At 38.7% G+C, this 25,500-nt stretch overlaps 1 protein-coding gene across 2 annotated transcripts; it reads left to right on the top strand.

The window, feature by feature from the left end:
- The first annotated feature begins 47 nt into the window (after positions 1 to 47).
- NAA50 (N-alpha-acetyltransferase 50, NatE catalytic subunit) lies at positions 48 to 25,154 on the top strand. 2 transcript variants are annotated; one of them, XM_007113566.4, is made up of 5 exons: positions 48 to 361; positions 20,270 to 20,406; positions 20,819 to 20,938; positions 21,377 to 21,443; positions 22,819 to 25,154. In XM_007113566.4, the coding sequence occupies exons 1-5, from the start codon at positions 354 to 356 to the stop codon at positions 22,994 to 22,996; spliced, it is 510 nt and encodes a 169-aa protein (XP_007113628.1). In that variant the 5' UTR covers positions 48 to 353; the 3' UTR covers positions 22,997 to 25,154. The 2 variants fall into 2 exon arrangements, with proteins under 2 accessions (XP_007113628.1, XP_007113629.1); XM_007113567.4 differs by having other exon boundaries at positions 50 to 361; positions 20,273 to 20,406.
- The last annotated feature ends 346 nt before the right edge of the window (positions 25,155 to 25,500 follow it).

Below are 25,500 nucleotides of genomic sequence, written 5' to 3' on the forward strand. Positions count from 1 at the left end.
GCGCGCCGGGCTGCCGACGCGCCGGCGCGCAGAAGGGGCGGGGTGAAAGGTCACAGCGCGGCGGCGGGTCTGGCTGGCGGCTGCGGTGGCGGCGGGCGGGAGGCGAGTGCCCCGTGTGCACGTGTGGAGAAGCGGCGGCACCAGCGCGGCGGCGGGAGGCACCCCCGCCCCCTCTGGAGACGCAGGGTCGCGCTCGAATCTCGCGGCCTCCGTCAGCCGCTCAGCTCCCTACCCTAAGCGAGGCGGCCGGCTTGCGGGGTGGAGTGGCCCGAGCTGAGGGCGCGGAGAGCTCAGGGCGGCGACGACAACGGCGTTGATATCGGTGGTAACAACGGCCTCAGCAGGCGGGGAAGATGAAAGGGTGAGGAAGGGCAGCCGGGCAGGGCCCGACCGGCGGGGGAGAGGGGCTGCGAAGGAAGGAGAGACTCTGGGCGAAGACCCGGCGGAGGGAGGTTTCTGGGCTTCTCTGCTCATGGAGGGGGCGGAGGCTCGGCTCCGGCTGTTGGCGGGCGAGACCCGGGGAACCTAGGGTTTGGGCCTGGAGGACGAGTGCGGGGTTAGTGCACACCAGCTGCGGAGTGGGGCGGCGGGGAAAAGCTGTCGTGTGGCGCCTGGGGCCTCCTGCCCAGGAGCGGACGGCGGAGCCACCCCCGGCCCGCCACTCCGAGTGAAGCGGTCTGGTTGTCCTCTTCAGATCCCGGCTCGACACTGAGAACTGTGGTCTTTGACACCTTTCGGGCTTATTCACACTTGGAAGCGGTGCAGAACCTTCTGGAGGGAGCAGGAATTGGAATAAAGAGCACGGCAAGGAGTATTAAGAGCTAGTGACTCAACTGGATTTGGGTTGGGTCAGAGCGAGTGGAGGAGGGGGAGAGCGTGAGCACTGAAGACTTGGGGTGCCAAAATGTTTAAGGAAGTATTGCTGATCAGTAGGTGGAGCTCTTGCTCCAGCCGTTTACTGTTGCCCTTGTGCCGCGAGGGGGTCCTGGGTTCCCAGTGAAGCTTTCTTCAGGGGTTTGGCAAAGTGAATATTCTTTCACAGGTTCCCTTGGACAAAGTTAGGCATTATTTTGGTTCGACTATTTCCATTTGGATAAGATGTCATCTTACTGTTAAATTGCATACTGTTAAAGTATTAATTACCTAACACGGTGTTTTAACATATTGACGGAGTGAGCCGTTTTGAAGCTTGCCTTTACCCCCCTTAAAGAACGAAATGGAATCTTAATCAGTGTTAAAAGCTTTCTGAGGTGCTAAGTGTTCTCTACGATAGCAAGTCAGTTAAAGAATTGTAACTGTGTTTTGAGTTAGCGAAGCCTTTCAGACTGTTCAGCAGCCCTTTTGAAGATGAAGTAGACGTCAGTGTTCGAAGTAATCTCATACTGCCTAAAACAAGGGTCTGTATATTCGGTGTGTATATGTGTTTGAGGTCGCAGAAGAGGTCCAAGAAAGTTTAATTTGAAGGTCTGTAGCGTGATTCCTTACTCTGATTTTGCTTTAAATATTGAGAATCCACTGTAATGTCGAATTGCGTGTTTTGTATCAAGTTTAGAAATCATGAAGAAATTTTCACAGTACCTGCATTAATTCACATCAAGTTCTAAAGAGTGCCAATCAGGATACTAATTGAGGGGTATTTGAAGTATGTGCTGCACTTGAATCATGATCTAGGAAGTTTGGCTGTTTTGTATACGATCCAGTATAACTTGGCGAGATTTATCTCTTTTTTTCCTTGAGTATGGATGCTGTCTCTTACTTGTTTTTGTGTTCTCATTGGCACTCAGTGCTTATTTGTCTTTGTTAAAGTAATAAAAATGAGGCTGAAGAGTTCTTGGTGTTGAGATTGTGCATGGATTTATAAAGGAGTGCCTCCAAGGAATTATTCTGGATGTTTAGATCCACAATCTTTTGGTCTAGCTCAGTCTGCCTAGGATGTAATGCTCTTCCTGATACTAACTTAGCAATAGAAATAATCTACTTTCAGTTAACATACTCATGAGGCAATTGTCTTTTTATTTAAAATGGTTATTTTATATGTAACAAACTGATGGAGGCCAATCTCCAGAAATGAGTAACTGGTCAAATTTAGACGAAATTTATAGTTATTGAATCTGTACCTTATGCCAGCAACTATGCCTAAAATGTAGAGTCCTTAAATATAGTTCCTATCACCTCTTACTATTGGGAGCTTAAGATCATGTTCTTAATGGTAAACTTTTAAGATGATTTCAGAGGACCTTCTAAGGTGAACTAATTCCCAGGGTGAGATGGGACTGTAAAATTTTTTTCATTTGTTAGTCTTGCCCTTAAGGCACTGAACAAATGAAGACAGTAGATATTATTGAAAAGATTTTAAGGTTCTTGAGTTCAAAGATTTGTATCACTATGTACAATGTAGTCACTGTTATAGTCCTGACTCCTGGTTTATGAAGGCCTGTGAAAATGAAGCAGTGGTCCTGATTATGTGGTTTTTGTACGAAATTTTATTTGCTAAGTGTTTTATTGTATATTGAGCTAATTGAACTGTAAGTTGAATACAAATATCTAAAATTGAAAACATGCAGAACTCCTCACTCTGAATCAGTCTACTGTTAAAATATTTTACATCGTTGCCTAAATTGTCTATCGTTTTGAAACTTTTAAAATTTAACTATTTCACCTGGCTTTTTCTTCATATTTTTACTTAGTTTTTTATTGGTAGCAGTAGGACATTCCATGGTATTGGCATGTATTTGCCTTTCCTCCATAGTAGATAAACTGCCAGTTGTTAATTACTGCATGCATTTATATGCATGGTTTAGAAATTTGAAGTATATTTTGAGGTGTTACTTCCCTTGTACTGATGTTGCTTGTTTTTATGAACCAGGGACATTATAGGTTGAATTTGTGGATGATAAGCTGATTATTTTTATCTGTTCCCCTCTAGGGAGGGTGGTATTCAAGCAAGAAGGTATGCTATACACAGCCATAACTGAAATGAGGTGGCAGTGTAATTAGTCGATATAATAGAAAGTAAAACTGAATCCATTTGCCCTTTAATTGTAGCAAAGAGGTGTAAATTCTAATAAGGATGTTTTTAACTAGATGTGAATACATGTGAACAAAGTAAAGATGACAGCAATAATACCGTATATAGAACAGCGTAATTTCCTAATTGAAGTGTTAAAATATAAGATTCTGCAAGTAGAAATGAGTCTATGTTGAAGAACTCAGAAAATAATTGTTACCTCTGACAGTTTATGGACTGGGAAAGGGCACAAATAACTTTACTGAGGTGCTAGAGACATTCTGTATCTTTACCTTGGGTATTGGTTGCAGCGGTGTATACATATATATAAAATCATTGAGCTGTAACAAGATTTGTGCTCTTTACTGAGTGTATCTTATACGTCAAAAAAAGTGTTTTTTTAAGGTTTTATTGCCGTTTTTGTCAGGGAAAAAATAAACAAACCCAAAATAAAAAAAGAAAGCCAGTAAGCCTGAAGTATATAGAATTCGGGAACTTTTGTAAAACCGCGATTCATACTCCTTGCTTCTGTGAAGCCAATGATTTGTGGGATGTTGATTAAGTTACTGGATTTTTTTTTTTTTTTTTTTTTTTTTTTTTGTGGTATGTGGGCCTTCCTCTGTTGTGGCCTCTCCCGTTGCGGAGCACAGGCTCTGGACGCGCAGGCTCAGCGGCCATGGCTCACGAGCCCAGCCGCTCCGCGGCATGTGGGATCTTCCCAGACCGGGGCGCGAACCCGGTTCCCCTGCATCGGCAGGCGGACGCGCAACCACTGCGCCACCAGGGAAGCCCTAGTTACTGGATTTTAACAAATACTTTGTAATGTTGCCTTGCTTTGTTCAGATGAATTCATATAAAATATAACCTGTCTGGGGCTTCCCTGGTGGCGCAGTGGTTGAGAGTCCGCCTGCCGATGCAGGGGACACGGGTTCGTGCCCCGGTCCGGGAAGATCCCACATGCCGCGGAGCGGCTGGGCCCGTGAGCCATTGGCCGCTGAGCCTGCGCATCCGGAGCCTGTGCTCCTCAACGGGAGAGGCCACAACAGTGAGAGGCCCGCGTACCGCCAAAAAATATATATATATATAACCTGTCTGTACCATAATTTTTAAAAATCAATATCCTAACTAATATAAAAGGAGAATAAAAAGTAAACTGCAGTAAGATATCTATTTCAATATGCAGATGAGCAGGTACAACACCACCATAAATCATAAGATCAGGTGTTTGCATCTATCTGTAAATATAATCAACTGTATAATTTAAAAAGTATATCTGGGGCTTCCCTGGTGGCGCAGTGGTTGAGAGTCCGCCTGCCGATGCAGGGGACACGGGTTCGTGCCCCGGGCCGGGAAGATCCCACATGCCGTGGAGCAGCTAGGCCTGTGAGCCATGGCCGCTGAGCCTGCGCGTCCGGAGCCTGTGCTCCGCAACGGGAGAGGCCACAGCACTGAGAGGCCCGCGTACCGCAAAAAAAAAAAAAAAGTATATCTGCTACCAGTACAGATGTGTGCATTGGTGAGTAATGCTGTGTTGCCATCAGTGTTGTGATTTCTTCCCCAAATTGTGGACAGCTGTTGGTAAAGTTCTGAACAAAACGCACAATAATCAAGAACTGTGGGTTGGAAAAGATTTTTAAAAGGCACTCATAAAGCATTATCTTTCAAAGCCAGTGCTTTTGCCAGACCAAACTAATATCTATATTAAATTTCACTTTGCTAAATCCTCTCTTTTGGTCTGTAGAAATTCTTTTGACTCCTGATTTTCTCTTCTAGGTATTAGCTATGGCTTCCAGCTTTGTGCCATCTGGAAAGATACACCTTCTCAATTTTTTAAATGACTGTCCTTTTTTCTTTTTTTAAAAGTGCAGCCTACAGAAACCGTTAGAATACCAGTAGTAATCAATAGAAACATCCTTCCCATCATAAAAATGAGAATTGTATGATTATAGTTTAATAACTACAAAATTGTTTAATTGTGCTATCACAGAACACTCCTTTCTCTTGAGCTGTTCTCTTCCATCATCTGCTGTTTACATTCATTCAGTGCCTGACTTATTAGCAGAACGTTAGTCCTGTCTTGTCCAATACAGTAGTGACTAGCTATGATTCACTGTGGAGCAGTTGAAATGTGTCTTGTGTTACTGAAGAGCTGAATTAAAATGTCAGTTGTTGGACAATTTTTATGTATGTTTCAAACAACTTGGATATGTGAATCCACTGTAAATTTTATGAAATATAAGTACAGATAAAACATTTCCAAGGCAAATTACCATCTGAATTGAGACGTGCCATAAGTGTAATGTGCACTGGATTTAAAGACTTAGTATGAAAAAAAGATTTTTTTAAGAGGTCATTAATTTTATTTTGATTACATGTTGCAATGTTTTCAGCTGTTTCTTTTTGCCTTGTTAGTGTAGATATTAGGGAAAAAAAGTTTTTTTTTTAACAGGGATTTGAACCCTGGACCTAGAAATTTTAAAATTACATATGTGACTCGAATTATATTTCTGTTGGACTGTGCTGTGCTAGACCCTGAAAAAAACAAATTTGTCTAAAACATGATCTCTTCCCTTAGGATCTAGTTCCTGGATGGTAAATGTTTCAAATGTGGGACAACACGTAGTGTGTGGCTGTTTATACCTCTGTGGTAACCACTCCTGGTTTTTGATTAAGATATTATAATCCAGTCATATCCTCTGGGTAAATGAAGGGGTAATTGGAAGTATGTATTTGCCTTGCCTGAGCTAGTACAACCTGTGTTCTACCTCTGTCATTGCTGAAGCCGTTCTTAAGGGAAAACCTTGTTTCCCAAATTTAGACTTCTCCTCTCAGTCTTCGGTAGAGCAGAATGCTTGCTTGTATAACTACTGGACACACATCCTTAATTATTTCTTTTGGATAATTCACTAGAGAATTTTTTGGATCAGAAAGTACTGCCATTTTTAAAGCTCCGATATTTGTTGCCAACTGACCTCCAGAAAGATAGTAACAATTTATACTGCCAGCAGTGTATGAGAGTGCCCTTCTCTTCTTCAAGGGCTGATGGAGAAAGGGAGGAGCACTTGCAGAAACTTAAAGGAAATGGAGGAAGACATTGTGGCTGCCATTTCAGTGATGGGTGGTGTAAATTACCTTTGTCTGCAATGAGTGGCATACATTGAGCATTTCTATAATGATAGAAATAACTAATAGTTTTTTGACAAGTTGGTTTTGAGGACATACACATGTATACCCTTAATTCTAATTTTACTTTGCTGATTAGGTGATAAATGGCCTTTCTTTCTTCCTTTCTTGTTGATTACTTACTTGGTGGAGTTGGACATTTCCCATTTTTACTGGCCATTTGTATGCATTTTAAACATTTCTTATTTCTCCTTCCAGAAAACTAAGATATATTTAAGGAAATATTTGGATGCCCCCCACCCCCCAGAATGTAGAGTTTGTTATTTGTAGTATAATTTATCTTTAAAAAGGAGACTTACTATAATGCAAAAGGCATTTGAACTAAAAGCAACCACATTTTATAGTTCAGTGTGCCACCAGTAATAGTTAGCAGTAGTAGGGACACTGACTAATAAGTTTCTTGGCTTCTGGGCCCTCATTTCTTTGTCTCTTTTGCACCTTGTGGGATCTTTAGTTCCCCAACCAGGGATTGAACCCAGGCCCCGGCAGTGAAATCACTTGAGTCCTAACCACTGGACCACCAGGAATTCCCTCATTTCTTTGTCTTTAAAGAGAACAGCTTGAACCTGAATAGGAAAGGCTGAAGATTTGAGTTCTTGTGCCAGTTCTAATCTGTTGATAGTATCTTATCAGTATTATAGTCTGTTGATAGCTTTGATGAGTTCTCAGACTGTGGGGAAAACAAGTGATGTCATTGATTATTAATGGCACGTGTGTTGCATGTTTGCCATTCCTGGTCTCTGTCAGCTCTAGCTTTCTATGATAACGAGAAACAAAACTTTGGAATCATATTTGAATTGTTCTCTTTTAAGCTGTGCTCTTCATTTTGCTCTTGTGTCTGCTTTTTGGGACCTGCTCTCCCATCCCTTCCCCATGCCACTATTACCTTCTACAGAGGAGGCACTGTTAAGGCAATGTGCCAGGCAATAGTCTCATTTAATCCTCACAGTAGCTCTAAGATAGTATCCATAGTCTACTAATGTATCTATAAATATAGTATAAAATAAATATAGAGGTGGGCCAAGAAGGGAAGAAAGCTTGTTGGGTGGTGGGGTTTTTGAGTAGTTTTATATGGCCAAAAAACAATGGGTGGGTGGGGAGAAGGCTAGGCCAGTGGCCACAGCTAGGTGATGAAGGGCTACTTGAATTTTATTTGGTAGATTATGCTCAACTTTTTTGAAAAATTTTACGCAGAGAAGTAAAGTGGTCAGATTTGTGCTTTAGAAGGATTATTCTGACTGCATTGTGATGGCTTTGTCTCCTTGGCTCTAGTCTTATTCCCCTTTATTAGGCTATTAAAATATGTGTTGAAATGAGGGGTTGAAATGATGGCCTGAACCATGCTGCTGAGAGAAAGGGTATAGGAACAGGTTATAAAGTTAGTGGGGAGGCAGAATTACCAGGGATTAGAATGGGATGTTAGAGTACATCTAAAGCTCAGTGTCTGTATTGGATGAATGATGGAGCTGTTCGTAAAGGTAGAGAACAGATTTCCTATGGAGAACGATGAGTTCAGTTTTTTGTTGTTGTTCTTTTTTTTTTGCGGTACGGGCCTCTCGCTGCTGTGGCCTCTCCCGTTGCAGAGCACAGGCTCCGGACGCGCAGGCTCCGGACGCGCAGGCTCAGGGGCCATGGCTCACAGGCCTAGCCGCTCCGCAGCATGTGGGATCTTCCCGGACCGGGGCACGAACCCGTATTCCCTGCATCGGCAGGCGGACTCTCAACCACTGCGCCACCAGGGAAGCCCTGAGTTCAGTTTTTGATGTGTTGAATTTGTGATTCCTGTAGAGATAGTCAGTAAGCCGTTGGAAATATGTGCTTGAATTCAGAGATTTGTAAGTAAAAACATCAGTGTTTAGGTAGTAGTAGGGGAAGAGCCATAGCTGGGAAGGGGCTTTCCTAATTGATAACGATGGAAAAATTTTTCAAAGGATAATTTTATTCTTTTTTAGGTTATAACCTTGAGTATATTGTGTCCCTGTGTGTGTTTAGCATTTTTAGTACCCAACCAAATAATTACTGAGATTTTTACACACCTGATACTTGCAGTCACACAGCTTGGAGGACTGATTCACCCACCACTGCTCTTTTGATACCTGCTAAACCTCTAGAACAGTGACTCTCAACCAGCGGTACACCTCCCACCCCACTCCGGACATCTGATAATGTCTGGAGACATTTTTAGTTGTCACAGTGGGATGGGGTGGTTACTGACATCTAGTGGGTAAGGCTAGCAATGCTGCTAAACATCCCAAGGTGCTCTGGGAAACCCCTCACAACAAAATTATCAAGCCCTAAATATCAGTAGTATGAAGATTGAGAAACTGCTCTGAAATCTGGATGAGATGAAAGAGAGCTGATCGGTTTTACTAAGGTCCTAGAGATTCTTAGATTTACTAAAAGTAATTTAGCAATCCTTGAAATAGTTGAGGTTCTGCCCTAAGTCTTGTAGTTCAGTAGAAGAGGTAAGGTTCGAAAACAGACGTTTATAGCAGTGCAGAAGTTCTGTGCCTTGGAAGAATACAACTGTAATATAGTTCAAATGAGATGGAAATCTCAGCAGGATGACAGGTTAAGGCCTCATGAGCAGTTAGTATTTAAGCTGTGCTTTGATAAACGCTGAGTGGGCTTACTTTTAGGTTGAAGGAATTTATATTTTAGAGGAATCACTCTTTCATGTAATTTACTTGAAGGCAAGAGTTTAGAACCAGATTACTGCTAGCTAAGAAAAAATTATCTCTAAGCCCCTTGAAATTTTTAATCAAAGGACCATGGGCATACTTTGATCCTTGCTAAAAGACTTAAATTTTATGCAAAAGTCCTTTATCAGTACACCTTAGATAAATGTTGGGTATTTCTCTCTCTCTCTTAACCTTGAGAAGTAAAGATGACTCCTTTGAGGGAAGTCATATGGTGTAGCTAATCTTGAACTATAATGGAATTTGTAGACATAAGCCTGATTCTGGCTTTATTGATAATTGACTGTATAACTACAGGCACATCTGTCTCTGGGCTTCAGTTCCATCATGTGCAAAATGAAGGGGAAGAGAGCCAGTGGTTCTAAGGTCCCTTCCAGATCAAACACTTCATAAGAAGTGACCAGACAGTTAAAATTTTGTGCCAAGGTGCACTTAAATACCCATCTAAAGTATAAAGGCTTTAAGCTTTCTCTATACATCATTTCCTCTTTTTGCTATGTAACTTTAGCAGTCAGACTTTGCACAAGAAAGACCCACTTTTGTGTAGTCGTATCTCCATCTTGTGGCCTTTCAGAATATTGCCACTAAATTTTGTTTTTGTAATTATGGCCATAATTGACATTACCCTTAAAAGCTAGAAACATTTGAGTGCTTATTATCTGATGTTGCTGTACTAAATACTTTTCCCATTTTATCATACCACTTGTTTTTTAAGCCAAGGGTAAAGGTTTCCTACTACCATATTCTAAGTGCAAAGATTATCTGAGATTTGACTGAGTAACAGGCTAATCTTGTGGTGCTACTCTCTAAAAGTAGGAGGCAAGTAGCTGTGTTTTCCAGATCTAAGGACTTGGTTCACATTTCTATGGGTGCTTGTGCTGTCTGAGTCTGTCCCCCCTTCTTAGATCTTAGTCTCAAAACTTTGGTATGAAGATGCGTTAGAGTTTGTTATGGATTTGAAAAACAAGAAAAAATAACATGTCACGTGAATTTACTTGAGCTACGAGAATAATTTAGTTACTTTAATAACTACTGTCTTCAGTTTTTTAGTTAGGGTTGTGAACTCTAGTGCCAACAGGAACCCAGGACCTGGGACCAAGCAGATAAGGTAAATGAGTATAACAAGAAACGTAGGCTTTATGTAAAATCTTCTGATTTAAGTATTAGCAACCAAGTTAATTTGGAAAAACGAAAAATTGTTGAGTCAAGTAGATGTGGCCACATGGCTGATTTGACTTTTAGGCCAGGAATTTGGGGCTTATCTACAGAACAGAGGTCTTGAACCAATAAATTAAAAATAGTCTATATTGTTAAATTATATTGAAATCTTACCTGAAGTAAGCAGTCAGTGTAGTGATTTTAAAAATCCAGCTTTCAGAGTTAGGCTGATTTGAGTTTGAGTCACAGTTCTCAATACCAGTTATGTCACATACATTAAAGCTATAGTGTAACATACTGTACCGCTTGCATAAGAGAAATGATTAACATTTTATGGGGAAATGATTAACATTTTATGGAAACCCACTCTGATCATATAGTTTATTTTTTGCAGTGGTCTATTCCACTTCCCTATGCCTGTCTTTAGTCTCTATTTCCCTTACCAGACTCCTTGGATTTAGAAATTTACACACATGCAGTAGGAAGTTTCTTGATTAAAGTGGGTGTTTAATTTGTATGGTTAAAAGAACAAGCTTTATTACAGAAGTAAAGATTCCAAGGTAGGATGTGGGAATTTGAATTTTTGGGGGGGGGCGGGTAGGAGTTTATTAATTAATTTATTTATTTTTGCTGTGTTGGGTCTTCGTTTCTGTACGAGGGCTTTCTCTAGTTGTGGCAAGTGGGGGCCACTCTTCATCGCGGTGCGCGGGCCTCTCACTATCGCGGCCTCTCCCGTTGCGAAGCACAGGCTCCAGACGCGCAGGCTCAGTAATTGTGGCTCACGGGCCTAGTTGCTCCGCGGCATGTGGGATTCTCCCAGACCAGGGCTTGAACCCGTGTCCCCTGCATTAGCAGGCAGGTTCTCAATCACTGCGCCACCAGGGAAGCCCCGGAATTTGAATTTTTAACCGGCAGAATGATTCTGGTGTATAGCCAGGTTTGGAACCCAATCTTGGATTTTATGACACTGCTTCTCAGGATTTATCCCTACTCTCTTGAACATTGTTTCTCAGACATCTTTATGGGCTCCTACTCTTTTACTTCTGAAATGAGATTATCACTTCACACCACTAGAATAGCTATAAACAGAAAGGCAGTAAAAAGCATTGGTGAGGATGTGGAGAAACTGGAACCCTAAAACATAGCTAATGGGAATGTAAATGGTCTGGCCACTTAGGGAAACAGTTTAGCAACATATTAGTTTTCCCTTACTGCTGTAACAAATTACTACAAATTTAGTGGCTTAAACAACACAAATGTATCATCTTTGTTCTTGAGATGGAAAGTCTGAAAGGGGTTTCACTTTGTTAAAATCAAGATGATGGTAGGTATAATGACTCCTGTCTACCTGAAATTTTAGCATGTGACCTTATTTAGAAATAGGGTCTTTGCAAATGTAATTAAGATGAGGTTATACTCAATTGGGGTGGGCCCTAAATGACTAATGTCCTTATAAGAAGGAGAGAGCATACATACACACAGAAGACCATGTGAAGATAGAGGCAGACATTAGAGTTATGCTGCCACAAGCCAAGAAACACCCGAGGCCACCAGAAGCTGGCAAAGGCAAGGAAAGATTCTGCTCCAGAGCCTAGAGGGCATGGCCCTGCCGACATTCTGATTTTGGATTTCCAGCCTCCAATACTTTGAGAGAATACATTTCTGTTGTTTTAAGCCACTGAGTTTGTAGTAATTGGTTAAGGCAGCTCTGGGAAACTGATACAACAGGACTGTGTTTCTTCTAGAGGCTCAAGATGATAATACGTTTCCTTGCCTTTTCAGCTTCTAAGACCACTTGCATTCCTTGGTTCATGAGCCTTCATCTTCAAAGCCAGCAGCATAGCATCTTTAAGTCTCTCTTGTCTCTGCTCTTAATCACATCTTCTCTGACTCCTAAGGACCTGTGTGATTACAGGGGGCCCACCCAGATAATCCTGGTTAATTTTCCCATCTCAGGGTCTTACATCTGCAAAGTCCATTTTTCATGTAAAATAACATTAAAGGTTCCTGAGATTAGAACATGGACAGCCTCTGGGGGCCATTATTCTGCCTACCACAGGCAGTTTCTTTAAAAAGTAAAACATGTACCCCAGTGTTCATTACAGCACTATTTATAATAGCCAGGACATGGAAACAACTTAAATGTCCAACAACAGATGAATGGAAAAGAAGATGTGGTACATATATACAATGGAATATTACTCAGCCATAAAAAGGAATGAAATTGGGTCATTTGTAGAGATGTGGATGGACCTAGAGTCTGTCATACAGAATGAAGTAAGCCAGAAAAAGAAAAATATCATATATTAACACATATATGTGGAATCTAGAAAAATGGTGCAGATGAACCTATTTGCAGGGCAGGAATAGAGACATAGACGTAGAGGACGGACATGTGGACATGGGGCAGGGGCGAGGAGGGTGGGATGAATTGGGAGATAAGGGTGGACATATATACACTACCATGCATAAAATAGATAGCTAGTGGGAACATGCTATTAAAGCATAGGAAGCTTAGCTCGGTGCTCTGTGACGACCTAGATGGGTGGGGTGGGAGGGAGGTCCAAGAGGGAGGGGATATAGGTATACATATAGCTGATTCACTTCATTGTACAGTAGAAACTAACACAACATTGTAAAGCAATTATACTCCAATTTAAAAAAAAAGTGAAACATATTTGCCATACGACCCAGCAGTCCCACTTCTAGGTATCTACCAGAAAAAAACTAAAGCCTGTGTCTGCACACATACTTGTATGCAGTAATCATAGCAGCATTGTTTATAATAGCCAAGAAGTAAATACAGTTAAAATGCCCATCAAGTGGTAAATGGATAAACAAAATGTGGTATATTCATACAATGGAGTACTGTTCAACTACTGACACAAATTGCAATATGGATGAACCTCAAAAACATTATGCTGTGTGAAGGAAGTCTAGTCCAAAAGATCACATTTATTGTATGAAATGTTCAGAAATGGCAAGTCTTTAGAAAGAAGGTAGATTTAGTGGCTGGCTTGGAGTAGGTAAGGGGATTTATCTCAGCTGTGCACAAGGGATTTTGGGGGTGTGATGTGAGTACTCTAAAGCTGAATTGAGGTGATGATTTCACAACCCTATAAATAGTTTAAAACCATTGAATTGTACATTTAAAATAGGTGAATTTTATAGTATGTAAATTATACTGCAAGAAGGCTGTTTAAGAGAAAAATAAATGAGAGGGATGTAAGGGGATGAGGCTCATACACCTAAATGTAATAAAACTTCTAGAAGAAAACAAAAATCTAAATGTTAGTGGCCTTGGGTTAGGCAAAGATTTGTTAGATATTACCCTGAAAAGCATGATCCACAAAAGAAATTCATCAAAATGTATAACTTCTGCTGTGTGAAAAACACTGTTAAGAAAATGAAAAAAGCCACAGACTGGGAGAGATCCTCTGCAACATACATAACTCGCAAAGGACATGTATTCGTAGTAACTTAAATCTCAATAATTCGAACCCAGGATTTCTTTTAGAGCAAAAGATTTCAACAGCACCTTTACCAGCGAAGATAATATGGGTAGCAAAGAAGTACATGAAAAGATGTTCACCATTATTTAGGGATATGCAAATTTAGAACTGCAGTGAAATGTCAGTACACACCTATTAGAATGGCATAAATTTTAAAAGTTGATAGTGCCACTAGTTTGGATGCAGAACACCTGAAACTCTCATACACTTAACTAATGATCCAGTATCCCCTCTCCTACGTATTTATTCAAGGGAAAGAAAAACTTACATTCACACAAGAACCTGTGCAGAAATTGTTTGTGGCAGCTTTATTCATAATCTCCAAAAACTGGAAACACCCAAATGCCCTTCAACAAAAGTATAAACCATGGTACATCCATACAGTGGAGTACTACTCAGCAATAGCAAGGAATGAAGTTGATAGAGTAGTGTGGTGAATCTCAAAGGCATTGTGCTGAATGAAAGAAGCCAAGCAAATGGGAATGTATTGTGTGATTCCATTTATGTGGTGTTCTTGAAAAGGCATAACTATGGGAAACAAAACATTAATGGTGCCCTGGGAGTGGTGGTAGAGCTGAACTACAAAGGGTCATGTGGGAGACTTTTGGGGTGATAGAACCATTGTGTTTCTTGATAATTGTGGTAGTTAGGTGACTATACGTATTTGTCAAAACTCAGAACTATACTCCTGAAGTTAATTTAATTTTATATAGGGAATTCCTTGGCGGTCCAGTGGTTAGGACTCGGTGCTTTCACTGCTGTGGGCCTGGGTTCGATCCCTGGGTGGGTAACTAAGATCCCACAAGCCATGCAGCCAAAAAAAAAAAAGGAATTAAAAAAAAGTTTATGTGAACTTTAAAAGTTTTTTTTGTTTTGTTTTAGCTAAGAAAATTTTTTTTTCCTAAGGAAGTAAATTGACCCCCCAAAACGGCTGGAAAATAAAGGAGCAACTAATAGTTGATACAAATTAGAAAATTGCAAGCTGGTGGACTTGAATACACTATGACAATAATTATGTTAAATCTGAACAGACTAAATACTCTGATTACAAAATTAAAGGAACAAGACTGTTATGCATTTGCTGTTTATAAAAAGACACTTTAAATATAAGGCCATAGAAGTTCAAAGTAAAGGGTGGTAGAAGATACACCATGCAACACTGATTAGAAGAAAACAGTGTGTCTATATTGATAAACAAAGTAGACTTTAAGGCAAGGAATATTACAGCAAAGAGCGACATTTCAAAATGATAAAAGGATCAATTCATCAACTCATAACAGTCCCAAATATTTATGCTGTTAATAACGTAACTTGAAAATATAGAAGCAAGCATTAACAGAACTGAAGAGCAAGAAGAAACACTTCCAAACTTTCTTTGAGGCCAACAAACCTTATTTATAAGAAAATCTATCAAGAATATTATAAGGGAAAAAAAGGATGTGTCAGCGTAAGACTTTCTGACATATCATTTGAACAGACCTAAAGGAGGTGAGAGAGTAAACTTGCAGCCAAGAATGGAAAGGCCACCAACTGAGATAGGGAAAGCTACAGGTGAAGCAGATTGTGCAGGGAAGATCAGATAGCTAGTTTTGGATATGTTTAGTTTGAGCTGTCTACTCGAGATGCTTTGGCATTTAGGAGTGATTTCTAGGCTAGAGAGAAATTTGGGAGTTGGCAGCATTAAATCCATAAGACTGTATATAGATTGAGGTCACCGAGAGAATGTAGAGAAGACATTGAAGTACCATCGTGATGTGCAAGGCCCTCCTCTCCAACCCTGGCTTCCACATTTACACAAAGCATACTTTGTTTTACCATAGCAAACTGCCTGTGGTTTGGGGAATACATGAATGTAAACTCCTTTGCATTCCAGGTGTTAGCACATAGATGTTGAAATATTTATTGAAATAGAACTGATTTATGCTTTGAATAGGCAACTGTTATGTTCATAAGAATTATAGAAAATTTTAGATTCACGATGGAATTCTTAAAATCTCTGTTATTTAATTTTCTAATCAAGTTCTTTTAACTTCTAAAAGCTTTTTGGTTGTTTACAGTCAAATGATGTTCTAATTTACTTGATATTTCTACATAACTCTATGTTTATGCCTTTGGTACTACATGTTCTTTACTGAATTATATTTACAAGTTGATGATATTACTCTGATATATTTAGAATATCCATATCTTAGACTAAGTGATCAGGATTACAGAAGTGTTCCAGTTCAGGAGAGTTAAACTGTATCTGAAGGTGAATTTTGCTGACAATGTTATATTTAATAGACATTTAAAAATTCTGTTTCTAGCATATGCTGACAGTCTGGTAATAAAAAAATGATTATAAACAGCAAGGTTCTACTGTATAGCACAGGGAACTATATGCAGTCTCCTGGGATAAACCATAATGGAAAAGAATATTAAACAAAGAATGTATATATGTATAAAACTGAGTCACTTTGCTGTACAGCAGATTGGCACAATATTGTAAATCAACTATACTTCAATTTAAAAAATCAAACTTGATTAATTTCTTTCTTAAACAGCTACCGAACAATACTCACAGTATTACAATTCTGTTTGAAAACTTGTCAGTGTATATGTGCATAGAAGAATATTGGAAGACTGTATATGTCTAACTCATTTCTATGGTGTTGGGTTTGTTTTTGTTTTTTTAATCAAGACATGTTTTTTTAAATTAGGCATGGAAAGATTAAGCTGCTTATTCCCTAATGATTCAATATTGTATTCTGTATTTAGTCTTGATCTGCCCACCCTAATGGAGATTTTTTTAATAGTTACCTTTTATTAGTTTCAGTCTACCACACTGCACCATGACCACCTTTTCCTTTTGTATGGAGTCATGAAATACCTGGTTATTATTCTTTCAAAACTTATACATATACTTGAAGCATGGTAATTACCTAGAAATTATTCTTAAACTCTTAAAAACTCAAGTTCTTTCACTTATTATCTAGAAGCTTAACTTCCTAGATTCTGAAGTTTTCCTTTATTGTTGTTCACTATTAGATTTCATAATGTAATTTTTCAATCACTATTAAAATACAGAGACTGGCTTTTAAGTGCAGTGGAGTAATTTTTTTTTTTTTTTTTTTCCCGTGTGGCATGCGGGATCTTAGTTCCCCAACCAGGGATTGATCCCGTGCCCCCTGCAGTGGAAGCGAGGAGTCCTAACCACTGGACCAGCAGGGAATTCCCCTGGATTAATTTTTAAATGGTGTGTTCTAAATATAATCAATATAATAAGCTATCTTATATTTAAAATAAATTACTGCACCCAATCTGTGGTACAGTACTAAAGAGTAGCATTAGGCTGAGTGAAATAAGCCAGATAGAGAAAGACAAATACTGCATAGTATTACTTGTATGTGGAATCTTAAAAAAAAAAAAAAAGTCAAGCTCATAGAAACAGAGAGTAGAAAAGTGGTTTCCAGGTGGGGAAGTTAGGCAAAGGTTGGTTAAAGGGTACAGACTTTCAGCTGTAAGGTGAATAAGTTGGGAGAATCTAAAGTATAACATATTTGATAACACCGTATCATATAATTTAAATTTGCTAAGAGAGTAGAACTTAAATGTTCTTACCAAAAAAAAAAGGTAGGTGATGGATGTATTAATTAAGTGGGAGGAATCCTTTTTTTTTTTAAAAAGAAGAGACTGTGCAGGTAAGATGTGATCCCTGTATTTTAAGGTGAAATGTCATTTACCTCAGCCTTAAAGAAGAGAAAGCCAGGGTGTGCTTTAATGAAAATGGAAGTTTTTCTGTAAATGAGATGTAACCTAGTAAAGAAGACATGGCTCAGTACTTCCCTGATGGTGCAGTGGTTAAGAATCCGCCTGCTGATGCAGGGTACATGGGTTCGATCCCTGGTCCAGGAAGATCCCACATGCCATGGAGCAAACTAAGCCCATGTGTCGCAACTACTGAGCCCATGTGCCACCACTACAGAAGCCCACGCACCTAAAGCCTGTGCACCGCAACAAGAGAAGCCACAGCAATGAGAAGCCCTCACACTGCGAAGCTTGTGCACGGCAACAGAGTAGCCCCGGCTCGTGGCAACTAGAGAAAGCCCACGCGCAGCAACGAAGACCCAATGCAGCCAAAGATAAATACAAATTAAATAAATTAATTTTTAAAAGAGAGACATGAGTCATGAAGGGAATTCATTTTAGTCAAATACTTGGGAAGAAGGCCATATTTACTTCATATTTACTCATGTGGCTAGAAATTGAAAGAGAATATAACAAATCTATATATTTTTTACTAAGATGCCTGCATCTTAAAATTTTGTGTGGCTGCTAAGAAACTCAGTGCGCTTACATTTTAAGAAGACATGCAAGATATACAAGGGTGGTCGGTCACAATAGTGAATAATGAAAAACAGTAGCATACAAATGAAATAATTGAGGCAGGAAGGCTAAAGTTCCAAATGAGTATAATGGTCTGTAATCAGGTTTTTTTGTTCTTTAAGAACTGTAATACATTCTGTTGGTTTCTGATTATTATCTTATTAACATTTCAGAGAATATTGTTAGAAAAATTATCCACAAACCACACATTGTTTGAATGTGCTTTTAAACATTTTTCTGTATGCTAACAAAAGTTGGAGATACATACATATATATATATATATATATATATATATATATATATATCCCCAGGAAACAATATATCAATGTCTTTCTAATATAAATGTATCATGCCTTATTTAATTAACCAGTCCCCTAATGGTGGACACTCAGATTTCTTTCTTTTCCTTTTTTTTTTTTTTTACCATTATAAAAGTGTGATGATTAGCTTTCTTGTTTAGTCATTTCTCTAACAGAGTTTTCGAAACCTCTGTGCATATGATGTAAATGGTTTATTAGGATACATTGTTTGCATTTTCCTGCTATTGACTAATGCAGTTGTGATGTGGAACTAGCACCTAGTGGTAGGACATAGGTCATTTTCTGGCTGCTTGGTTGGCATCAGATTGTTTTGTTTATTTTTGAACTCATTTTTAGTTTGATTTGACAATTTTTTTTATAAGATACTATTTTTAAAATTTATTTATATTTTGGCTGCATTGGGTCTTCATTGCTGAGCTCAGGTTTTCTTTAGTTGCGGCTAGCGGAGACTTCTGTTCGTTGCAATGTGTGGGCTTCTCATTGTGGTGGCTTCTCTTGTTGCGGAGCATGGGTTCTAGGCACGCGGGCTTCAGTAGCTGTGGCACGTGGGCTCAGTAGTTGTGGCTCGCGGGCTCTAGAGCGCAGGCTCAATAGTTGTGGCACATGGTGGGGTCTTCCCAGACCAGGGATTGAACCTGTGTCCCCTGCATTGGCAGGCGGATGACATTGTTTTCTTTAAATGTTTTTATGACCCACTGTTAAGATTTTTTTAAAATTTTTTTTAAACTTTTTATTTTATATTGGAGTATAGTTGATTAACAATGTGTTAGTTTCAGCTGTGTTAAGGTTTTTAAGAAGGCAAATAGTGTATGTAAGCAACTCTACAAATGATAGTGCTGGTGATAATAGGAAGAAAAATTGTGTAGATGCTATTCAGGTTTGTCTTGTCACTTTAGATCAACCTTTAGCATGTGGTGGTGAGATTGATTTGAGCGCTTAAAAATTTGTTGACAGCTCTGTAGGCAAATCAACTTTATTACCATGAGTCTGAAACTTTTTAGTGGTTATCCCTTTTCCCATGGAACCGATTGTTTTGGTTAAGTATGGTTACTTAGCAGTGATACTGTTGTGTTCTTGATAAATAGTTTTCAAGCTGGGGTTTGTTTTGTTTGGTTTTGTTTTGTTTCTGAAATGTAGATTCCCATATTCCATTTCCAGAGACTCTGCTTCTGAAGGGGGTGGGGGTGGGGCGTCCAGGAATCTGGATTTGGTCGCCACCCTCTGTGACTCTGGTGTATGTGGTTCCTGTGTCCAGTGACCAGAATACACGTGATTCTTGATTTCTTTTTTTTTTTTCTTTTTTTTTTTTTGCGGTACGCGGGCCTCTCACTGTTGTGGCCTCTCCCGTTGCGGAGCACAGGCTCCAGACGCGCAGGCTCAGCGGCCATGGCTCACGGGCCCAGCCGCTCTGCGGCACGTGGGATCTTCCCGGACTGGGGCACAAACCCTTGTCCCCTGCATCGGCAGACGGACTCTCAACCACTGCGCCACCAGGGAAGCCCTGCTTCTTGCATATTTTGATTATTTTCTTAGAATAAATTCCTAGAGTGGGGATACTTTGACAAAGGAGGTGTACTTTTTAGGCTTTTTAGTACATAGTTGTAGATTGTCTTCCAGAGGTATTGTATCTGTTTACATCTCTGCCAGCAGAGTATAAATATCTTACTTGTCACCCCTTTGCCAATTAGGTATCATCAGTCTTTTTGATCAGTAATAGATGTCTTTAAATTCTTCTGAATATTTCAGCATTTATATGTAGATTATTATTCTGGCCTTCTTAGTAATTGTTGTTTACTGTATTTGTCTCTAAATGTGTAAAATTGTATGAAAGCTAGGAGTTGGAACCTGGGTGGAATGACTGGCAAAATCTGCTTATAAATGGTGATCTTCATAGGGGTGTAAGGTTACTGTGAAAGGGCTGGATTTATAAGTCATGTAAAAAAAGACTTGGTACCCTTTTAATATGTCCATCTTAACAAATGAAGCTAATTATATTTTATTGAGTACATTTTGGTTTGTTCCAGTAGCCGGATCGAGCTGGGAGATGTGACACCACACAATATTAAGCAGTTGAAGAGATTAAACCAGGTGATCTTTCCAGTCAGCTACAATGACAAGTTCTATAAGGATGTGCTGGAGGTTGGCGAGCTAGCAAAACTTGGTATGATATGGTTTTTCTTCTTCCCTTCATTTGTTTATTCATGTTCTTGACCTCTAGTTTTTAATATCAGGGCAAAAAATGAGTTAACTGATTTATCTCCTTGTTTTACAAGTGAGGAAATGGGGGTGATCCAGGTTCTGAGAAAAATCAAGATAAAATAAAATACTTGAATTTCAAAAGGAAATGCTAAATATCTTTTCTTATTTAGGCTGTGTCTGTGTTTTCACATATTTAAGAGGGGTCTTAAATTCTTAAGGTATAGGATATTTTTGAGGCTATTGATACTCAGAGTAGCTGATAAAATTTAATTAATGCTAATAACAACAATTTAGTCGTATAAGGGGAGGGAAAGATTCAGTAAAATGTGTTATTCTGTCTGCTAAACTTTGTATCTTTATATTTTCCGTGGCAGCCTATTTCAATGATATTGCAGTAGGTGCAGTATGCTGTAGGGTGGATCATTCACAGAATCAGAAGAGACTTTACATCATGACACTAGGATGTCTGGCACCATACCGAAGGCTAGGAATAGGTAAAATTATTTGTGGTTTTTGGTTTTGTTTTTTTTCTTTAAAGAAGCATAAATACATTGGTACTGTTCCTGGCCCCACTAAGACAATATTTCTTCTAGGAATACTGGGAAAGGGTTACTGAATTATATAAAGTAAGGTGGAAAAGAACTGTTTTATATGTCAGTTGAACATAATTCAATTGAAAGCCCTATATATAAATAGATTTGTTACTAATACCCCTTTTGCTTTTTCTGTTTTCCTTCTTCCTGGAAGGCCTGTATATAAAGATTGCTTGTCTGCTAGCAGTTTTAAACACAGTAGGTAGTGTAGAGAGAAAAAAATTGTGGAAAATCAGGATGTCTGGTGTTTACCTCAAATTCTTTTAGGACTCAGTAAGATGTTTAGTTTAAAGATTGATTTTTATGAGATTACTTAATTGTTGTTTGTCTTGTTAATAGGAACTAAAATGTTAAATCATGTCTTAAACATCTGTGAAAAAGATGGCACTTTTGACAACATCTATCTGTAAGTAAAGTCATATTTAATGATCTTATCTAAAGAATTTAATAAATTGGCAATAGAAATCTTTACTAGAAAATTTAAAATCTGGTCACTTGTTGTCTTTGGGAAATACCATGGAAGTGGTAGTTATGAAGTTTGTTTTAATAATAGATAAGGAACCTGTGATAAAACATTCTTGTTTTGCTTTATTACATTGGGGTGGGAGCTCCAAAGTCACATATGTGAAACCAAGATTAAAACTCAAATCTTCAGAATTTAAGAAGTTAATACCATTAATATTACTTTTATCATGCCATCTGTTTGCTCTCTGAGTTTTGTTCAAGGCTCTCAGTGACATGCTCATTAGTAGTAGAATTTAATCATCAAAATCAGAGAGTACCTAGCTGATTTATACTTGAATCTTAAGAGTAAGGCTAAGCTGGCAACTATGGATTCTTTTTCTTTCTTTTTCATTGAAGTATAGTTGATTTACAATGCTGTGCCAATCTCTGCTGTACAGCAAAGTGACTTATACACATACATATGTTCTTTTTTAATATTCTTTTCCATTATGGTTTATCCCAGGAGATTGAATATAGTTCCCTATGTGGATTCTTTATAATACAGATATTGAGATTATTCTCATTTTCACTTTGGCATTGGGAGAGATTAAATTATATAATGCTGTTTTGAGGAGTAATTGAGAAAGCACAAATTATTTTTAAAATCTAACATGTTTTTTTTTATCAATCAGAAAGATATATTCAGGCATTTGAGACCCTAGGTTTTGTTTGTTTATTTTTATTTTTTTTTATTTTATTTTTTTGCTGTATGAGGGCCTCTCACTGTTGTGGCCTCTCCTGCCGCGGAGCACAGGCTCCGGGGCCGTGGCTCACGAGCCTAACCGCTCCGCGGCACGCGGGATCCTCCCGGACCGGGGCACGAGCCCGTATCCCCTGCATCGGCAGGTGGACTCTCAACCACTGCGCCACCAGGGAAGCCCTGTTTGTTTATTTTTTAATGTGTTACTGTGGTCTTTGAATCATCCCTATAGTTATTTATGCACTTCTAGTTACAGGAACCTTTTCTCCTCTTGAAATAAAAAGTGTTATGATACTTTAACCTTTGTTGATTTTAAGAATAAACACTGTTCCTGCATCTCCTAATCTCAGCTAGCTGTCTTCCAAATGTTAGATTAAGAGTTAGGTTAGAAGTATAAATTTGTCATCAAAGTTTCTCTGAAATGAATACCTAATCTTTGTTGATAACTAGTAATTGTAAAGAGAGTCTAACAAAGGTCTGCAGTATTCCAGCTCCAACCAATAGCTATTTGTGGAGGACACATAAAAGCTGATGGAATCTTAATTTTTTTTTTCCCCGATACCCTCTTGTATCGCAGGCATGTCCAGATCAGCAATGAGTCTGCAATTGACTTCTACAGAAAGTTTGGCTTTGAGATTATTGAGACAAAGAAGAACTACTATAAGAGGATAGAGCCCGCTGATGCTCATGTGCTGCAGAAAAACCTCAAAGTCCCTTCTGGCCAGAACGCAGATGTGCAAAAGACAGACAACTGAACAAATTACAGATGAACTTTCTTGCACTTGCTTGTCGCCAAATAAAAGAGAGGCCCATTGATTCCCCCCCCACCTTTTCTTTTAAACCTTTCCCCCTTCCTTGTTCTTGTGTTTCCTCCTTTCAGAACTTCCTTCCCTTTCCTCTAAAAGTTTTAAACTTTTAAGGACTTATTAATCATGTTTGGATTGTTTTAGTTTTCTTATTTTTGTGAGGTGGTTTGATTGTAGGAAGGAGAAGGTATAGATCTGTTTAGTTTCACAGTTAAGATATATGGTCCCAAAAACTTGAGTGTCAATTTCATTTTTTTTTTTAATGTCCTGCTTTCACATTGAAGGGCAGAGCCTACAAAATATTGTATATTTCAAAGGACAAGAAGCAGCAGCAGCAATATCTTGTTCTCTGACTCATAGACAAGTTTAGTGTGTTTGTGGTACTTTGGGGTTTTCAAGATTTTGTGGGATACTAATCCCTATACATTGCCTTCACTCCACCTTTTGTCCTTCTGAGTATTATCTCAGTAGTTGGACCATTGTTATCCTTGTAAGAAATACTAAGCTTATTTTGTTCTGTTAAGCATTTATTTCTTCCTTCCTCACTGGTGGCTGACGGTGGGTGGGACAGTCTGAGTAGGTAGTATTATACTTTGGTCTCAGCATTTGAGTTGAACCGCTTTTTGCTAATGAGTGGGCTGGTTGTTAGCAGGTTTATTTTTCCTGCTGTTGATTGTTAGAAGTGGCATTAACTTTAGGAGTGTGGGCTGGTGAGATTAATTTTTTTTAATATCCCAGCTAGAGATAATGGCCTTTAACTGACCTAAAGAGGTTTGTTGTGATTTGCTTTTTTTTCTCCTGTCCTTTTTCTTCAGTAAATCCACAATAGTTAGTCAAACCTTAAAAATGGAGTTGATGTCCTTATAGGTCAATGCCCCTAAATAAACCTGAAGCAGGTGTTGTCTCTTGGACATATTAAAAAATACCTAAAAGGAAGCTTAGATGGACTTGTGGCACAACAAATGCATTTAATGTCAGCTAATTCAGACTGTTAGAAGTGTGGCCACTGAGCATTTGATTTTAGAGGAAGGAATATCTAGACAGTATTTTTGAGAATAACATAGCTGTGCTAATTGCTTATCTGTTGGAGAACATCCCAGATTTGCTTACATTCTGTGCCTGTGATATTGAGTTTAAGGATTTGGGGGTGGGGGAATTCTTAAACATATTGCTTCTATTCTTGGAAAAAGTAGAAGTCTAAATAATGCAAATGTCACTGTGACCTCCTCTACTGACAGGACTGGTTTATGCCAGATCGTTTCCTGGCACATAGGGAGTGGCTTTGATGGGTCAGTAACTTTTTGTAGGATAGAAGACATCTGAAATTTTCATGTTTTCCTCCATAATCCCATCTCCAATATTTAAAATTTTCTACATTGCCAATACTGGTGGCCCAAGAAATGTTTTCATTAGACTTTAAAACAATGCACAGAGCTTGAATTTTCTGTCATTTGACTTTAAAAGGAAGATTGATTCATAATATTTATCCTCTTATGTAAATTCTGGCATAAAAGTTTCATCTCTTCAAATATGTTGAATGACAAAATTATTTTACACAATGTTTATGCACATTTTATAATCTTAAGTTGTTATTTGAGAATGTAAAAATACAAGGTACAATAGACTTCAGCAGTCTTAGTTGAGTGCCAAGAATAATGTAGAAAAGGAAGATAGTTGATAAATGAGTTTATAGGGTTATAATCTTAAGATAGTAAAAATGTAGAAAGACCATTCTGGTTTCTTGGGTTATCAGTTTCTTAAGCAGTCCAAATCTAAGCTTAGAAGAAAAGTTTAGCATTAAGCACCTTTACCTTCATGGATAAGCTTCAGCTTGCTCTTGCCAAGAGAAGAGTGCTTGAGTTACAGAAGGCATAATTAGTTTGAAGATTCAGCCTTTTTGTAAACTTTGCATATCAAAGTAGATTTTGATATATAAATGAGTTTTCTGAGATGACACTGCCTCTATTTCTATAACCATTTCACCTGGACTATCTAATCAGTCCTATGAATGTATCCCTGAATGTGGTTAATGAAAACCGAATAGCTGCCTCATGACAATTAAGTACATATTATTTATGGAGGAAAAAATATTAAATTTTGAATTGAGTGTGTAGGCTCCCTATCATTTTAGTGTTTCTTTTTCCACACTAGTCACTGACTTTAACCTAAATTGTGTTTGTAAAGGGTGAATTGTCCTACATCAAACTTACATGAAATAATTCCATCCACTTATGGAGGAGGAGGATGTAGAAGAGGTAGAAGCTGGGCACTAGTTCATGTGCCTATGAGTCAGTAAAGACAAATAATGTCCCATGTTCAGTTGGTTATTTTGATAAAAATTATCGTTGAGTTAAAACAATTCTATTAACTGGAAGATCACAGGATATATCCATCATATTTTTCAGGGCAGATAGTTTTTTTCTGTAGGGCAAATAGATAAATATTATATTGTA

Source organism: Physeter macrocephalus, chromosome 1 (genome assembly GCF_002837175.3).
Source record: "Physeter macrocephalus isolate SW-GA chromosome 1, ASM283717v5, whole genome shotgun sequence".
NCBI classification, from domain to species: domain Eukaryota; kingdom Metazoa; phylum Chordata; class Mammalia; order Artiodactyla; family Physeteridae; genus Physeter; species Physeter macrocephalus.